The sequence below is a fragment of the Magnolia sinica genome, chromosome 1 (genome assembly GCF_029962835.1).
Source record: "Magnolia sinica isolate HGM2019 chromosome 1, MsV1, whole genome shotgun sequence".
Classification (NCBI taxonomy): Eukaryota; Viridiplantae; Streptophyta; class Magnoliopsida; order Magnoliales; family Magnoliaceae; genus Magnolia; species Magnolia sinica.
Genome location: NC_080573.1, coordinates 15209956 through 15229499, shown reverse-complemented (window position 1 = coordinate 15229499; position 19544 = coordinate 15209956). Strand labels below are relative to the sequence as shown.

The window sequence follows — 19544 nt, the reverse complement described above, 5'->3', positions numbered from 1 at the left end:
ATGGACTGAAGAAAGGTATATAAAATGGCATGAAATCAAAATAGTAATCAATAAAGATGAACAAAGATTGAATATTCCATATAATCACAGCTCCAACCCCCTGATCCGTAATGAAACATGCACCACATGCATACTAGGCAATCATGTACAATAAGTGATCATAGTAATGAGAACTAGGAAACATCCAAAACAATTTCAAAGTATAAGCCATCCACAAAAACTGTTTCCATATCCTAATCCATGCATCAAATTAGATAACTGGTGCTGGTAATAGAGATCAGCTATGACAACTTTTTCACCCACAAACGTAAAAAATAAAAAAAGAAGGCAGAAGACATTTTGATTATCGAAATTTCAACATTTCAAAGAACCACATAAATAAACTCCTTTCATAATCTGATAAAACAATCACATTCTGTATAAAGAGCTTTCTGACAATGCTGCCAAAACAGATATAATACACCTGAGATGAAAACACACCGAAGATCTCAGATAATGAATTAGCAGTGTCCATCATGTGGGTGCAAATAGATGGTTAAGAGTAGTATGAAATGACCATCCACATTGAAAAAATTAACCGTTCAACGGATTTAATTGCCATGATACACCCTGTCTAGGAATTTTCAAATACTACTCAATCCATAGTGGGAGATCACAGAAACAATCAACATACATAGAGTACTACAGGCCAATCGAAGATATTACATATGTACCTGCGAATGATGTTTCTAAAATTATGGTCACCTGAAATTCATATACAAAATAAAAACAAATTAATTTATATGTAAGGATTTCCTAAAGTGAAAGGTAGAAACTAGTGAAGAGTAAAACCGTACCCATCTATATCAAGCCATGTTCACTACTAGTACATGGGTTCAAACAATCTACAAATCAATTGAAAGATAAATGAATTGTGAATCTGAAATAGTTATTCCATATTTCAAAATTTATCCATTGGCTGAACGATCAACCATTTGGCAAATTAAATATTTCGTACATTATCAATTTCTCTTTAATTGACGATTCCATAATGACTCCCTACTACAACGCAACCTCAATAAACAGAAATAAACAAGAAGACAATGCATCCCAAACAGGGGAACCTGCAATACAAGTCAGTGTTCTCAGCTACCTTAATAAGCAAGACACATCCTAACTGTACAACTGGTGATCATAATAATGAGAAGTAGGACACCTCCAAACAAATTTGAAATGCTAAGCCATCTACAAAAAAACTGTCTCTAGATCGAATTCAACCAGTTGGTATAAATAAATGGTGCTGGTAATGGAGAACAACTATCATTTCATTTTCACCATAGTAAGAAAAAAAAAGAAAAAAATAAAAAGAAATATATGGAACATATATCAACTTGAAGTTCCAACGGATATTCTTTGCCCTTCACGAAAACCAAATTGTTCGGTGCTAATAACATGGTGCCAAAAGTGGAAGACAGTAATAGTAATCAAGTAATCTTTAAAGAATAACAAAAAATAATGCTATAGAAGTTCTTTTTTGCTACACATTCTGCGAAAATCCATTTTAAGGCACCACCATGTCCATCCATGAGGTATAAACCAAACCATTTCTACGTCATGTAAGAAGTCAAGCTTCTCTAACACTGGCCCACTTATACGGTATGAAATACCCACTGACGTTATGGTCTCTTTGTAAAGTCCATTTATGGTGGATTCCATTCCCAAATCCATTTTGAATCCAAGTCCTCCTCTTAGCCAAAAGAGGCGTTTATCGTGCATGCATGTGAAGCTACAGATCCAACGGCCGTACCTTCACATTGCAATGCATGTGGCAGTCGAATGGATTTTTAGAACTCAACTACTTGCAATTACAAAGAAATTAATTCCAAACATGGATTCATAAAAAGGATTACAAGTTTTGAAAACGGGACGACATCCGCTTGAAGTATAGATAACAACAGAAATTCCTGAAATGCCCAATCCCTAACCAGGAGACACTAGGGGAAAATCAGGGTAAGGGAGACATACCTCACGCAAGAACGGTAAACCGCATTTAGAGACCGGAGCTTACCTTCTCCCTGTGGGGCGATGAATGGAGCTCGACATGCTGTCCATGGCTAAATACCCGATGATGGACGTCACTGACCAAAGCCCATACCAGAGATATTTCATCTCTGCTAGTATGGACCTGATAGCTGGGAAGGGATGCTGCAGGAGGCGACATGGTTTCCTCTCTCCGTATACGCGAAAATCCAGCAGCAGACGGCAAGCCGAAATCCCGCGGGATTTGGTTGGACTTAAGGAGACGAGAGGGGTGGGATGGGATATCTCATCGATATCCACCGTACACGAGTTATAAATACCATGGGATAGAGATGAATTCTGGATCTCACGCGACGTAAAGGCGTGCATGGGATGGGCACGCGGGATCGCGTGATCCCATCCGTCGTAAGCCATCTTATTGCGTCTGCCCAAACACGCCCTTAATGTCGCTATACTTAACTATACACTGTTAATAATGATAATAATTTTAATGTATAACATATACATAAATTATACTTAACATATACTATATAAATATCGTGCTATTTATGTATATAAAAATTAAATACTATTTAAACTTTTTCTAAATAAACATATTTATTATACAATAATATTGCATTTTAATATTTTATATTTATATTAATCTATCATTCATATTTTTTTATATTATATATTAGTATTCTTTTTTATATATTTATCACTCTTTATTCATTTTTATTATAACTTCTAACTATACTTAATTATACATTTTATATGATTATTTGTACATTACACAATATACATTTTTACCAAAACTCTCTAAATTATATTATATTACTTCTTATATAACTAATATGTGCAATATATATATATATATATATATATATATATATATATATATATATATATATATATATATATATATATATATATATATATATAATGTAATTAATACTATAAATGATTTTCTATATAAGATATAATTGTAAAGGTCTGATGAGGGGTATTGGGCCATGTACAATTGTCAGTGCACCTCCTCATCTAATGGTCTGTTAGGTTTTATCTTGAAAATGTCCTGGCTGAAGTTGGTTGACTCATTCACTCGAGTTTCTGACAAGTGAGAGAAAAATGGACTGTCCTAATTTTGTGCTATGAAATCTTTTATAATTGACTGTATAGTTCAATATAAGCCATCAGAAAATTTTCTTTCCATATGTTTAGTGCAAGTTTCGACCTGTTCTCTGTGACCTTATGAACAGGTTGGATGGCAAATGAACTTCAAATAAATATAGCACGGTTTAGGCGGGCCTCACATTACAAAAAGACATTCGAATAGTCGGGTTGGTGCTCAACCCTAACCCAACCCAAGGTTCCTATACTTAAACCCTAACCCAACCCAAGCTTGCATTGGGAATTCTCAATCCAAGCCCAACCCAAGCGGGCTCGTTCGAGTTGATCGGGTTAGTCAGGTGGATGCATGCTAATATTTTTGTTATTACATTAGTCTATTATATTTCAATACACGTAGTGTTTCTTGTACCTATGATTTTATTAATTATATATGTAGTTATTTATCGTAAAGAACTTCATTTTTTTAAAAACAAACAGGATAAAATATATGACAACTACTCCTTTAAAAGTCGTATTGTGTCCCACACAAGCTATTTGGGGGAGACAAATTCGGTGTATCTTGTTAGCTTGAGTCTTCGAAAATGATGTGTACCAAGGAGACCTGACGACACTTGTATTTCCTGTGCCTTCAACACAAATGATCCGCACGCAATTATAATTTATAAGTAACTTGTGTATCGATTGGGTTCGGGTTGGGTCGGCCAACCCAAGACCTCAACCTGAGCCCGACCCAAGTTTTATCGGGTTGGTGTTTGTATAATCCAAGCTCAAGACCGAAACTAATAGACCCTGCCTTAAACCAACCCAATGTCAGGTCGGTCACAGGTCGGTCGGGTTGAACTCGCCCAACTTTTAGCCCTAATTCTAATCATGTGATCAATTAAACTTTTATTTTTCATGGAGTATTCACCATTACTGATTATATCTTATAGTACGTTTTGTTCATCATTATTAAATGATTAGATGTGGTGGAGTTGGGTATCAAGTCGAGTCGAACTGAGTTAGGGCTAACCTGAATCGATCCGGTTTTGAAGTAGGCTTGGCTCGAACTCGACCCAACTTGGTACCGAGTTCAGTATGCCTGACCCAATCCAAGTTCAAGTCTGGCTTGGACTAATCCGGACCGAGTCTGACTCGGTCACAAGTACCAAGTCGGCACCAAGTCGGGTTGAGTGTAGTGGGTATCCACGGGCTGAAATTAAAACCTAGATTCACTTGCCATAATTGCCACCTCTCCATCAGGTACATGACATCTCGTATCTGAAACCTCATATTTGAGTCAAATTTCATATCAAGTCAAGTTAGTACCGAGTTTGATTTCGGGTCGAGTCAAGTCGAGTTGCTGGGTGACTCATACTTGACTCGGTTTGAGTTCAGATTGGACAAAGTCAACTTGATTCGGATCGACTCACCCACTCGGCTCGAATCAATTCGGATTTGAAAGAGTTGGTCGAGTTAAGTTTGTCAAGTCGAGTCATCTTGTGCCCAAGCTCTAAAGTGGATAAAGTGCAGTCGTCCTCACCCAAGACTCCAGAACTTACTGTGGTACCCACCTTGATGTATCTATTCTACAATTTTAGGGCATGATCCAAAAATTAAGCATATCCATATCTCTAGTGGACCACACCAGGAAACAATTGTGATTAAATGCCCCACTATTAAAAACTTCCTAGGGCCCACCTAATGTTTGGGTAATGTTTATTTGCTATCTAACCTGTTGATAAGGTTGTACGGACTTGGATGAAGGGAAAAAAATACTAGCTTGATCCAAAACTATCATAACCAAAGAAAATGATTTAGTGGTCAATCACCATTGTTTTCCTATGATATGGTCCACTTAAGATATTGATCTATTGCATTTTTGGGCTCATGCCCTAAAATTATCCAACAAAACACATAGACCATGGATATAAAATACATAAATCAAGGTAGGCCCCACAATAAGGGCCACACAATCTTGAGTGAGTGGGGGCCTCACCTAATACTCTCCCATTTCTTGTGGTATGACCTGGCGAGACAGGTTAACAGAGTGGGCATAACACAAGTCTCGGTGGGGGCCTAGCTTGTGTTACTGAGGATTTGCTTGAGGCCGTAACCCTCTTCACTGTCTTACATGAAATGCAAATAGCCACCATGTTGGCTGACATTTTCTTCCCCAACTAGCAACATGAACCACACGTCTAAATATGGGCCTTATGTGAACCAATCGAATGATATAGTGCAATTTTTCCTCAGACGTGCCGCTGAATTTTACATTTCTTGATAAGTAGAAGAAGTGCACGTGGGTACATTGAGGGAAGCAGATTGCATGGGCGAAGACAAACGTCAGGTCTTTAAGACAAAATGTTATGCGGATTGAAAGGAGATCAAAGTAACATGGCCCCCACAATTATGTATTTATTATATCCACATCGTTCATTTATTTGGCAAGATCATTTTAGAGCATAAGACTAAAAATGATTCATATCCAAAACTCAAGTCGACCACACCACAAATAGCAGTGGAACAGTGATTACCACCATTAAAACATTCATAAGGGTCCACCGTGATTTTTATTTTCCATCTAATTTGTTCATAAGGTCATGCAGACATGTGTAAAAGTAAAATAAAAATAAAAATCAGATTCATCTAAAACTTTTGTGACCCCTAAGAAGGTTTTAGTGGTAGACGTTCAATCCCCCACTTCTTTCTCCAGTGTGGTCCACTTGAGCTTTAGATCTGTCTAATTTTTAGGCTCAAAGCTTACAATTATCTTCTCAAATAGACAAATGGTCTGGATATAACACATATCTCAAGGAGGGACTCATAAAACTTGATGACGTCAACACACCACTAAGGCACGAGGCAGATTGGTTACTGTTCTTGCCACGACATAGCTCCTTCCCAATTTGATATGACATGATTAGATTGAATGTCAAACACAAGATGAGATGGGTTAGGGAAGGCATGTTTGAACGTTCTTGTGTGGATGACATACTCAACCAGACTCTAGCAAATCCTGCTGTGACACCTTTGGTGAAGCTCCTTTCAAATGGGGTAGTATCATGAAGGGCTGTGAACAGGGACGTGAACAAGGTATTGCCCTGCCTGGCCCAAGTTCTGCGGAAATGGATAAGCTGTTAGCATGGGACCTAGCTTAATAATTTGTTATATATCAATACTGTCCACCCATTTTTATAGCCCATATTAAGATGTGGTCCCAAAATTTAAGCACATCTAAATGTTAAGTAGAACACACCACATAAATGGTGGTGATTGTTCCCATGGCCGATTGTAAGAAAATATATAATGTTTAATTACTATTCAAGACATTGATAAAGTCAAATAAACATAAATAAAGGGAAAATACAAATATCAGCATGATCCAAAAATATTGAGCCCTACAAAAAGCTTTTAATAGTGTAGTTTAGCATAGATTTGGATATACTTAATTTTTTAAATAACGTCCTGAAATGAGTTGAGAAAATGGATGAGCGACGTGAATATACAATACATTCATCAAGGTAGGCCCCACACAATCCGGGTCTTAGCTGGGTAGTGTTACCTATGTAATAGCTAATCTGCTCCCAATTCCACCCCTTATGTAGGAGTGATTAGACAAGTAATACAATATTGGGTTTTTCCTTAGCCGTGGGGCCCACTTAGATTTATGTGTTGTATATCTATATTGTTCATCAGTTTTTAAGTTATTTTAGGGCATGATCCAAAAAATGAAGCAATTCAAATTTCGTGTGGACTCACATGGTAGGGATGGAATGTCGGCCATTAATGGGGTTGTAAAGTTTTGATCAAATTAGGCCCATGTCACCTTATCAACAAGTTGGATGACAAATAAACATTACATTGGGCCTTAAGAAGTTTTTAATGATGGGCATTTAATGACTAATATCCCTGCAATGTAGTTCGCTTGAGATTTGGATATGCTTGGTTTTTACAACCATTCTTTTAAATGCTCTAAAAGATAATAAATGATGCAAGATATACAAAACATATATCAGGGTGAGCCCCACAATTAGGGAAACACCAACTTATTACCCAAGTAACACCTAATCCACTCCTCCCTCTGGATTTGATGGGACAGGAGGCCCAGTTAGAAGGAGATCACTTAGTTAAGTAGGTACCAACCAAAACAGCTTTCAAATGAGTGAGGATTGTGTGCTAACCCACTCATCCTTGTAATGGACAAGTGGTGTGAGGGGTTACCATGATTTATGGGTTTTATCCACATCATCCATTCATGTTGCCAAATAGTTTTACAGTACCAGCTTAAAAATGAGACAGATCTAAAGCTAAAGTGAAACTACATGACAGGAATCAAGGGTGATAATGACACCCACCATTAAAACTAGGGTCCATCATGATGGTTAATTGCCATCCAATCTGTTCATAAAATCACATAGGCACAAATGAAGGAAAAACACAAATATCAACTTAATCCAAAGCTTCCATGGTTCCAAAATATTAAATCAACTGTAAGTATTTAATCCCTACTGTGTGGTCCACTTGAGCCTTGGAGCTGCCTCATGTTTTTAGCTTCTACCCTAAAATAATATGAAAAAAATGGATGGGCAGTGTAGATGAAACTCATACATCACGGTGGCCTTCAAAGCCCCTTCTGTTACTAGCTAGGGAGAGCAGAGGTAGTACGCAATCCACGCCTCTTTCTTTAAGATGCTTTGCCATTTGCTGTACAACGAAATCTCTCTGCGTCAGAGAGAGAGGAAGTTGAGAGCCGATTAGGTGAGAACCCAGCCCCACCTGAGACGGTGTGGCCCTTACCATAGGGTTACTGTGGCACATACCTTTGTGTATGTATTATGTATTCACTCCGTCCATCGGTTTTTCCAAATCACTTTAATGCATTATCCCATAAATTGAAGAAGATCAAAGGACCTTGCTGGGCACATAATACGGTGATCAAAATAGGAAGATAGCTTACCTATCTACCACGCCATTGCTAAAGAATCAGAATGCCAATGTCTTCCTTTTCTTATTTCCATTAAGAAGATGCGACGGAAATTTTCCTTCAGTAGATGGTGTTGGATTCAGACCTAACCTATTCTTATAGTTGAAAGGGGTAGAGGAGTTTGAAACCCATAAAAACTCCTATCCCTCTCGAAATCAGGGTTCCTAGTTCCCTCATGATACCGTGCGCTAATCACAGTGGTAGCACACCACCCCTCATGAATTTCTGGATGTATCACAACTTAGTGGGGCTCACTGGTGCAGCCGATCACACTATCCAACCTTTATGTAAATCTAGACCGTTGATCTACCATTAAAAACTTCTGAGGGCGCACCTTAATGTTTCCATAGTGTTTATTTACCATCTAATCTATTGAATTTTTTTTTTTTAACACACGCACACACACACACCCCACACACGTTCACCACCGGTGGGTACTCGAACCCTTGACCCGGTGTTGAAACTCTTGGAGTCTACCACCCGGTTAAGAGTAAGGACCCCATCCAATCTATTGATAAGTTCACATAATCCTGGATGGAAAAAACAAAACAAAAAAAAAAACAAACAAACAAATATTTGATCCAATACATTTGTGGCCATTAATGGTTAATCACCACTGTTTCGATAGAATAATGCCCTAAAATGATTTGGAAACACGGATGGACGGTGTAGATACATAATACATACATCAAGGTGGGCCCCACGGTAACCCCACAGTAAGGGCAGCACCGTGTTGGGTGAGGCCTGGTCTCACCTAATCCGCTCTCGAGGATGTAGATCACCTCCCGCAGGGTATGGTAGGAGCTTGAAAGCTAGGCGGGGCCCACCGTGATGTTAGTGACGGGCAGGATAGTACCCAATCCGCATCCCTTTCTTTAAGGAATACGGACTCTTCTTAAGATGCTTCCTACCGTCCAAATCGGATGCGGATTGCGTACTGAGTAACTCAGTACGATGTGCATACTGAGTAAATTCTGTGGGGTCCACTTTGATTTACATATTTTATCTACTCTGTCTAACCATTTTAAAAGATAATTTGATGGCTTGAGCCCAAAAATTAAATATATCCAAATCTCAAGTGGACCTCACCACGGGAAATAGTGTGAATTGAAAATCTATTGTTGAAAATTTCTTGGGGCCCATAGAATTTTTGGATCAAGCTGATATTTGTGTTTTCCCTTCATCCATGTCTATGTGATCTTATCAACAGGTTGGATGACAAATAAACATCACTTTGGGCCCTAGCAAGGTTTTAACGGTGGAAGTCATTATTCCCACTGTTTCCTTTGGTGTGGTCCACTTGAGCTTTGGATATACTTGTATTTTGGACTCAACCACTAAAATGATCTGAAAAAAAAACGGATGGACGACGTAGATAACCCACATACATTCATATAGTAGGCCCAACTTAATTTACTCCGTACGATGAAAGCGTACTGAGTAACTCAGTACGCAATCCTATTTCGTCCAAATCTTGCCATACAGGGGAAGTTCGGTACGGTTATGGCAGCATCCAATGTATGCGGATTGACAGTAACAAGAGCTCAAAAGCTAGAAATCCAGCCCATCCATTCATTTTGCAATCTCATTTTAGGACGAAATAAAAAAGTGATGCAAATACATCACTTAAGTGTGCTACATAAGAGTAAAAAGTATTAAGAAATGCCCACCGTTGATGCTCCTCGAGGTCCACCTCAAGGTTTATATGCATCCATGTTGTTAATGGAGTCATTACCATGGGTTGAATTAAAACATAAATAACTTAGTTTTATCTCCTAAAATGAGCGGGAAAAATGAATTGAAGGTATGGATTTCTCACCAACATAACGATGGCCCCACCTAATTTCCAAAAGCAGGAAATTCCTCCGACATTGTCATAGGAAATCCGGGTCCATATCCAATCAGCGTCCACTTTGTCCGCATTCATCATGAGCAGGACCCTCAGCGAAATAATAAAAATTCCCTATACAAAAGCATCCTGCGGGACGAATTCAGGTACCCAAAACCACACTGGATGCAAGAGGCGCAGGCAGAGGGAAAATGGTTTTCATGACAGCGTTGTATTCGTTAAAAAGTCCAATCTCCATTTTTACACTATTAAAGATTAGAACATTCAAATGCTCTTATCTTATGTATAAATATCCCACAAAGTAGTCAATCTCCCTTCATCAGCTCAGAGTCTACCACAGAGAGAAGAAGAACGAAGAAAAAGTAGAAAGAGAGATGTCATCGAGCACAGCTAATCAGGTTATCCGATGTAGAGGTATCATCTTAAATTACCTTCTCCCTCTTCCCTTTCTATCATATGTAATTTTGTAATATCTATGGGGATGATCATGTTCTTCCATGGATGGATGCAGCTGTAGTAGCATGGGAAGCAGGGAAGCCGTTGGTGATAGAAGAGGTGGTGGCGGCTCCACCACAGGCGATGGAGGTCTGTTTAAAGATTCTCTTCTCTTCCCTCTGCCGTACTGATGTCTACGTCTGGGAAGCCAAAGTTCCTCTCTTCTTTTCTTTCTTTTTTATCATAATCATATCATTCATGCTTGTAAAAGAAAAGAAAATTATATATATATATATATATATATATATATATATATATATATTTATATATATATATATATATATATATATATATATAAACAAATGTTTTTTTAAATGCTATTGTAAAAGATGGATGAAATAATTTTGAAATATTTGAATATTGCAAGGGCAGAAACCTATATTCCCTCACATCTTTGGCCATGAAGCTGGAGAGTATGATTCTTTATTTTAATTCCATTTTTATTATTTTAATTTTCATTTTTCTTCATATATTTTAAAATATTTAATGTTTTAGCCTTTGGTTTTAGCTTAAAGAAAATGATACAAGTACAATTACAATACTTTTTGCATTTACAATTTATAAGTATCTCTATCTTATTTATAGGAGTGTAGAGTGTTGGAGAGGGTGTGACGAATCTTGAACTAGGTGACCATGTGCTCCCTGTATTCATAGGGTAATGCAAGGAATGTGCTCACCGTAAATCGGAGAAAAGCAATATGTGTGATCTCCTTAGAATGAACAGACAGGAGAGTAATGATTAGTGATGGGCAATCAAGGTTTTTCATCAATGGGAAGCCCATCTATCATTTTGTAGGAACTTTTACTTTCAGCGAATACACTGTTGTTCATGTTGATTGTGTTGCCAAGATCAACCCTGTTGCTTCTCTAGATAAAGTTTGTGTTCTTAGTTGTGGAATCTCAACAGGTGGACTCTACACTGCCGTAAAAATTCGACTTTCTATTTGGTAAACTTCCTCTGTTTCATGAAGTTTCAACATGAATTCTTTTTTCTTGTAATTGAATTGAGTTTTTTTACTTCTAGGACTTGGTGCCACTTTAAATGTTGTGGAACCCACAAGGCGTTCTACTGTTGCTGTTTTCGGATTGGGAGCAGTCGGCCTAGATGTGAATTTTTTTTTTTTCTTCTTCTAATTTTCTTCGCCGAGGAAATATTTGTGTTCTATCAATATTTTGCTAAGCAAATTTAAAAATGTGATCCAAATTTTTTCACATGTTGGGGCTATGGTAGCTGATGGATGTTATGAGTATTCCTAATTATATGATCCAAACCATCTGATTGGAGCCTTGTTGAATGTGGACAGTTGGTTGCAATTATCCATTTTCATTAGACAACTAGTATCAGCTGATAGAGAAAATTTTAGGGCATAGACCATCCCATGATGCGACTGCAACTCTAATCTACAAGGTTAATCTATCCAATTGTTGAGTCAAAAATGTTGTTTCTATACCTAATATGTTTGTTAATTTCCTCTCATCTATATAAAGTGTATTTATGTTATGTAACTTCTCACTTTATGAGAAATGATGTAATTATATCATGTGATTAGGCTGCTGAAAGGGCTAGAATTGTTGGAGCTTCAAGGATTATTGGTGTTGATTTGAACCCAAAAAAAAGAAATTTGAGGAAGGTTAATGTTACACTCTATTTACATTAATAGATTTATGAGAAATGATGCATGGTTTGATTTATAATCACTGGCATTCACATCACCTATCTAAACCATCCATTTGGTCCACCCCAATTCTTCTGGTTAATGTGCAAAAATTGAAGTAATTTGGATGCTCCTAAGCATCCGTTGCTACTCTTCCATGCATAGTTTGATTTATAATCACTTGCATTCACATCACCTATCTCAACCATCCATTCGGTCCACCCCAATTCTTCTGGTTAATGTGCAAAAATTGAAGTAATTTGGATGCTCCTAAGCATCCGTTGCTGTGTCTGTCATATGCAAATGATCTTGTCCATTCATTTTTTGATGCTACAGATTGGATTGTTTGGGCTGTCCAAATAGTATCATTTTATCAAGACAGTAGGAAGAATGGCCTTGGACATGGTGGATGGTCTTTGGTGATGGGATGCCAAAATCTTTGTTTAGGTTGGGTGTTAGTTTATATTTGGTCAACTCCTAGTGGTCCATAAGGGTCTGTGGTTAGCTTGGAGAGGACCTATGCCTACCTCATTTAATAATGGTTGGGTTCATCACATGATAGGTCTGTAAGATGCTACATTTCATGTTTGCGTATGGATCTGGTTATGCTTAATGGTGTTGGGTGAGGCCAATCCCTTGGTCCTTAGTCGTAGCTTGTCAGATGTTGGGCATGGGAAGGGATCCCTTGAATTAACATGTTATATCAGGTTGCCCATGAAAACCATGGTTTCAAAGGTAACATTTTCATCCTTTCCAGGTAACACATTGAAGAATGGAATTTACAAAATCATTAACTTTTCCATTATCATATACTAGATTCCATCTATCCAAACATGGTCTTAAATGTCTAGGGTCTGATAATTGACTTGGGTTCGGTTGAAGGTCATTCGTCCATCAGCTTTAGTTGCGTTTGGTCTTAAAAGCTTAAGGTCTAATAATTGACTTGGGCTTGGGCGAAGGTCATCGGTCCATCAGGTTTAGTTAAGACTACCCCTGCCTAGACCATGGCCATATTAATGATGATGTGTCAATTGCATGTACATTTACTACATGATAGCTTATACCTAGAAATAGCATATCAGGCAGGACTTGTGCTTCATTGGCTTAGGCACCAGCCTTTAGAGCCACAGGCCAATCTCATCCTCAATTCCTGCCATCTTTTATTGAATCCGTTTTGGTCTGACTTGGACCTGGCCCATCCTTGCCCACTGACAATTTCTTTTACTCGGTCAGGCCAGGGCTGATGTGGACCGGGCTACATTGGCAATCCTACTTTGGCTGTACGTCGGTCAAGGTGTTTGATTATTGTATGGGCTTCTCGCACAAACTTCTCTCGAAAAAAGTACAGTTATGATGGGTGGGTTGATGTCTGATGAAAATGGAAGGGACCAAGATAACATTTAAAATGGGGTGGTTCATGCAATGCATGCAGCAATCTGAACTTTGCCTTTGAGTGCCTCGTTGTGGATGGAGGAAAACCCAAAAATCACACTAATTAGATATCTTAACCATCTGATTTAGTCCGGCTCCATAGCTGACTCTTTTTCAACACTGAAACACTGAGATAATGGGATTGAATGCCCTTGTGATGTGGGTGTGTGTGACCAAAGAAAAAAAAAAAACCACCGTCCATCTGGTCTTGCCCTTCGAATTTGAAGGTGCCCCATCGTGGATGGAGCAAAACCTGAAAATCATACTAATCAGTTGTCTTAAGCACCCCTCTGGTCTCGACAGTTGAATTTGTGGGTGCCCTACTGTTGGTGGAGCAAAACCCAAAAATCGTACTAAGCAAATATCTTAACCATCTGATCTTGTGCGCTGAATTTGCTGGCGCCAAATTGTGGGTGGATCATAACCCTAAAGTCACACAAATCAGTCTTGTCTTTGCCCTTCGGTTACAACACAGATCATTCTGTTTTTATTATCCATCTGATAGCCACTTATCAGATGATGGGTGTCTGATCAATAATCGAGAACTATCCTCAAATGGGCCCTATGTTTTGGACGATTGGGATTTATGCACGTGTATGCCGCACTATTGAACTGTCACAGTGAAGCAACCGCATGTAAGTAGCATTGTAGGCTATGATGCAGGGTAGCTGCATCTGGACGTGTGGTGAAATCATAAATCTGGACCATCACTTTGGTCTGGCCCCCTGTTGTAGCTGGTTGCAAAAATCAAACAGACTGCATAAAGCGCTAGCCATCTGATGAATAGCCTACAAAATGAACTGTCAAGAACATTGATGACAAATGGAGGGGTATCACAATAAAGGGGAAGGTTTGGATGGTATATGATTTATGCCATTTTTTCATGCTAACCCATTAAAGAACAGCTGTGGTGAATGGGTGGTCCTGATCAATGATTAAATTTACAGAGAGGCCCCACCTGATGAGTTGACTGGCCAGATTTTGGGGCATGTTATCTCTGGCCCTGCTTGATGAATAGATTAGCTTCACACAGGTTCTACTGCTTCTCCTTAATGAGTCCAGTGGATTTCTTAGAGTTTCTCCATGTAAATTCCAACATGTCATCCTTCAACTGGTTTGATTGAAGGGAAGGGTGGCATAGATAACTTGGAAAGCATGCACCTGAGGATGACGAAGATGAAGCAGGTGATCGTCGACATATCAACTAGCTTGACTACTTTCAAAGGACGGGCCGGTGGAATACACCAACAGTGGATGCACCTGCTACATTACAATACCTCGCTCCTTATACAGGAGCTGAGATAAGGATATGATAATGATGATGACGGCGGTGATGCAGTTGATGATAGCAGGCCCCAAGGACAACAACGACGATGAGGATGATCTGTCAGTCCATGTCATTAAAGTTCCCTTACTGTTTGCAGTCTTTTTTCAACATGTCAGCTTAGCTTCTTTCTGTAATTCAACATGGCTGGCAGAGCCAATCCACTGAAATTCACCAGAAGTCCATGCACGAACATGAGCCATCCTTGAAATGGTGGAAGCGGATCCGATCCCTCACAACAATCTCATGCTTGTAAATCCTTGATATCATCTTTGTAGCGGCATGACAATCTTCACACACACGAAGGTTCTTCGTGATTCGAATGGTTGCACCCGGATCACTATTAATTAACCCAAATGCAATTGCCAACTTCTCGCTGTGGTGGTAGAGCGCTGTCTGCTTTTCTTCCTCATCCATATCGAGCAATACTGCACTAGTGTTGGGTGTATGACCTGCAAGCTTGAGTTCTTTGCTTATATCTTCCAATTTGGCATAAATCTCTTGGCTTTGCGGGTGTGAGTTATCTCCTGCAATAAACTCATGAATGGTACCTTTCAAGTCTATGAAGCTACACCCAGGCGTCTTACTAACACCACGTTCTTTCATCTCTCTCCTCAGCACCGCAACATCGCTCCACTTCCCTTCAGCAGCATATATATTTGATAAGAGGACATACCGCCCACTATGATCCGGCTCCAGCTCAAGAAGCTGTTTTCCTACTCGCTCGCCCAATTGGGCATTCCCATGAATCCTGCAAGCATTAGCGAGAGCTCCCCAAACGGCAGAATTGGGTTCCATGGGCATGCTTTTAATGACCTCTTGTGCTCGATCTAACAACCCAGCTCGACCATAAAGATCAACCATACAACAATAGTGTTGAATATTTGGCTTTAGCCCATACACCTTTGTCATGGAATCGAAGTAAATTGATCCTTCATCGACCAACCTTGAATGGCTACACGCATTTAAAACTCCAACGAACGTCACATTGTTTGCTCTGACTCCATGCATTTCCATCTGAGAGAACAGACGTAATGCATCCTCACCATGCCCATTGATTGCAAGCCCACCGATCATTGCGCTCCAAGCCAGTACGTTCTTCTCCTTCATCTCATTGAAAACCTCAAGTGCCCTCTCGACACACCCACACTTTGAATACATGTCTACAAGAGCAGTTCCCAACCGCACGGTGACACCTACATTCTTCTTCGTCACATATCCCTCAATCCACTTCCCTTGCTCCATGGCTCCCAAATGAGCGCAAGCAGAAAGGACATTCACCAACACACTCTCATTGGGTTCGACTTTCTCAACTAGCATTTTTCTAAACAGCTCCAGAGCCTCCTTGAAAAAGCTACTCTGGACATACCCGTTAATCATCACGCTCCATGACACAACATCTCTCTCCAGCGTTTCATCAAACAGCCGGCGTGCAGCTTCAAAAAGCCCGCATTTCAAATACCCACCCACCATTATATTCCATGAAGCATCATCAAATTCTGTCATCCTGCTAAAAATAAGTTCTGCAGAATCAATCGATCCGCAGGAGGAGTACATATAAACAAGATAATTCAGAAGCGGGATGTGAGAGCCCCAACCAAATTTGAAAACATGTGAGTGAATCGCTCTGCCCAACGGAAGAGAAGGTATTTCAGAACATGCCTTGAGAAGGAGAGGAATGGCATGGGCATCGAGACGGAGGGAAGATTCTAGAATATGGATGTAGAATAGGAGTGCATCGATTGGGCAGGGCCCAGACGTGTAGCCACGGATGAGGGTGTTGGCGATGAAGGCATCGGGTTTGGGAATTTGATCAAACAGGTGGCGGGCGTACGGGAGAGATCCGTTGGGGGAGAGAGCGGCGAAAGAGAGGATACGGGATGCGACAAAGTTGTCGTGGATGGCTCCGGATGCGATGGATTGGGCATGAATTTGCTTAAGGTGTTTGATGGAGTTGCAGGAACGGATATGGCGGAGAAAAGGGTATTCGGAGAGGAGTTGGGGGGTTGGAATCCAAGGGGCATTTTGGTCATTTTGTGGGTGGCGAGAACGAGGGAGAGTGTGAGGAGGGAGAGGGAGTGGTGGTGAAGCGGACATGCGGTTGAAAATTGGCGGGAGTAGTAACGGAAATTTGAATACTGCAGGGAGGGGATGAGAGAAAAAGGAACGAGGTTTGTATTTTATAGACGAAACGAGCTTTTACTAAGCGCACGCGCGTGTGCGATGAAGCTTATGTCCACGCCACACATGTGACTGCATGGTACAATAGGTCCGAGATCCAATCCATCCGTTAGAACAGCACCACTATTTTGTTGCTTTAGTCCAAGAACCAGTTTGATCCACTGGTCAGGTGGGCTAATGTTAGTAAAAATGTAAGTTTTCTAATCCATCCACTTGATGGATGTTGATTGGATCTCACACCCACGTGCCATGCTGGCACATGTGTGGCGTGTACATGAGCTTTACTGCACACGCGTGCGCGCTTAGCAAAGGACTGGCCACCAACTTGGTGGTGTTGGGTGCTATGGGGCCATGATGTATGTGTTTTATCCACGCCGTTCATTCGTTTTTACAGCTCATGTTATGGTATGATCCCAAAAATGAAGTTGATTAAAAGCTCAAGTAGACCACCCCACAGGAAATAGTGGTGATTTAACACCCAACATTAAAAAAATTCTTGGGGGCCAGGAAAGTTTTGGATGAAGCTGATATTTGTCTTTTCCCTTCATCCAGGTCGGTGTGACCTTATCAACAGGTTGGATGGCAAAGCCCTTGGAAGGTTTCAAGGGTAGGTGTCAGCATTTCCATTTTTTCCACTTCTTCCTGTGGTGTGGTCCACTTGAGCTTCGGATCTAAAATTGTAAGGTTGTACATTTAAGCGTATTCACGGCATCTTCATTAAAGACTGGTGCGGCAAATGGGCTGGATGGGCTAACTGGGTCGTTTTTGGGCTAAAGCCCTTTTAAGGACTTTCTTGACTTTAAGCTACTTTTTGAATTTATTGGACACCACCTGGTAAATAACTTTTTTGACTTATATGTAAGTTAATAAGCTATTTTTTGAACTTAATGTTAATTTAGTAAGTGCCATGTAAAAGTAACTTATATGTTGAAAGCTACTTATCTCCATAATGGATGGTCCATACCACGGGCCCCACATGATGGATGGTCCACATCAAAGGTGGACCTATACAATGGACATTCCACATTAAGTGGGCCCCACATGCTAGATGACTCATGTTAACATGGGCCCACATAATAGATTATCCACGTCAAGGGTCAACCCCTAATCATAAATGACCCACATGATAGATGACCCATATAAACATGAGCCCCACAATAGATTGTCCATATCAAAAGTTGGCTCTGGCCTACATCTAAATTGAGCCTGGCATGATGGACAACGGATGCAAACAAGCTCGCAGGAACTTTCTATTATAAGAAGGTAGGTGGGGCCCAGCACGAAGTTTGTGAGAAATCTACCATGTCCTGGGAAATAAGAAAGGAAGAAAAATATCCATAAGACACTAGCCTACAAGCAAGGACAATTTCATCACAAACATTAAAAAAAAAAAGTGTGAGAAGTTAAATAGAACATTTATTTAAACCTTTTGTATTTTTGGGCATTTGGGAATACCACACTGCTACTTTGGTCAAAATCTATTTCTTTTTTCTAAAAGTGACTCTCTATACTCAAGTAGTCAAAGGTGGCCCGAGATATGTGGGGGTCCACTGTAATGTATGTGCTTTATCTATGCCGTCCATTCATTTTTCCACCTTCTTTTAGGAATAAGTAAAATAATAATGCAAATCAAAAGCTCAAGTGGACCATGCCACATAAAATAGTGACAATTGATCATCCACCGTTGAAAACTTCTTAGGGGCTATATTTGTGTTTTCTCGTCGTCTAGGTCTGTGTAACCTTGTGAACAAGTTGGATGACAAATAAAACATCATGATGGGCCTTAGGAAGTTTTCAACCGTGGTAGGCGTTCAATCCCTACTATTTTATGTGGTCTACTTAAAGTTTAAAATCTGCATCATTTTAAGGTCATGCCTTAAAATGAGCTTACAAAATAGATGAATGGCATGTATAAAATACATAAATTATGGTGGGCCACAAAGAGCTTGAGCCAAGTCGTGACACGGGAATATCCCTGTTGCCCGTGCTGAGGCTTGGGGGATTGCACATTGATTGCATATCGAGTTTACTATTATCGACGCTCTAAGTAGCCATGTTGCTACTCGTCCCCACTTTTTGGGACCCACCATGATGTATATATTTTATCCATGCCGTCCATCCATTATTCTAGCTCATTTTAGGGTTTGATTCCAAGGCAAATCCAAATATGAGGTGAACTATGCTACACGAAACATTGGTGATTAAATGCCCACCATTAAAAACTCTTTGGTTCAGAAAAGTTTTTGATCAAGCTTATATTTGTATTTTCCTTTCATCCAGATCTGTTTCATCTAATCAACAGGATGAATGGAAAATAAATATTACAGTAAGCCCTAACAATTTTTTAATGGCGACCATTTAATAACCACTATAATCATGTGGCATAGTCTATCTGAGATTTCAATCTAAATTATTTTATGGCTGATGCCATAAAATGAGATGGGAAAACAGATGCTCGACATGGATTAAACACATACACCATTGTGGGGCCTACAGAGCGTGGAGTAATAGCTG

The 19544-nt window shown here is 39.7% G+C and overlaps 2 protein-coding genes across 2 annotated transcripts; one reads left to right on the top strand and one right to left on the bottom strand.

Moving 5' to 3' along the window:
• The first annotated feature begins 11004 nt into the window (after positions 1 to 11004).
• LOC131244192 (alcohol dehydrogenase 1-like) lies at positions 11005 to 12457 on the top strand. The gene is made up of 4 exons (XM_058243841.1): positions 11005 to 11346; positions 11464 to 11546; positions 11990 to 12070; positions 12431 to 12457. The coding sequence occupies exons 1-4, from the start codon at positions 11175 to 11177 to the stop codon at positions 12455 to 12457; spliced, it is 363 nt and encodes a 120-aa protein (XP_058099824.1). The 5' UTR covers positions 11005 to 11174.
• A 1806-nt stretch (positions 12458 to 14263) lies between these two features.
• Positions 14264 to 17120, bottom strand: LOC131240797 (pentatricopeptide repeat-containing protein At5g66520-like). Its single transcript, XM_058239273.1, has one exon. The coding sequence runs from the start codon at positions 16944 to 16946 to the stop codon at positions 15021 to 15023; it is 1926 nt and encodes a 641-aa protein (XP_058095256.1). The 5' UTR covers positions 16947 to 17120; the 3' UTR covers positions 14264 to 15020.
• Positions 17121 to 19544: the final 2424 nt, after the last annotated feature.

Excerpts from the sequence above, each read along its gene's own strand:
- LOC131244192 (XM_058243841.1), top strand. The coding sequence starts at position 11,175 with ATGATTAGTGATGGGCAATCAAGGTTTTTCATCAATGGGAAGCCCATC. Across the intron at positions 11,347-11,463 it reads TAGTTGTGGAATCTCAACAG|GACTTGGTGCCACTTTAAAT; the intron begins GTGGACTCTACA and ends TTTTACTTCTAG. Across the intron at positions 12,071-12,430 it reads AAAAAAGAAATTTGAGGAAG|ATTGGATTGTTTGGGCTGTC; the intron begins GTTAATGTTACA and ends TTGATGCTACAG.
- LOC131240797 (XM_058239273.1), bottom strand. The coding sequence starts at position 16,946 with ATGTCCGCTTCACCACCACTCCCTCTCCCTCCTCACACTCTCCCTCGT.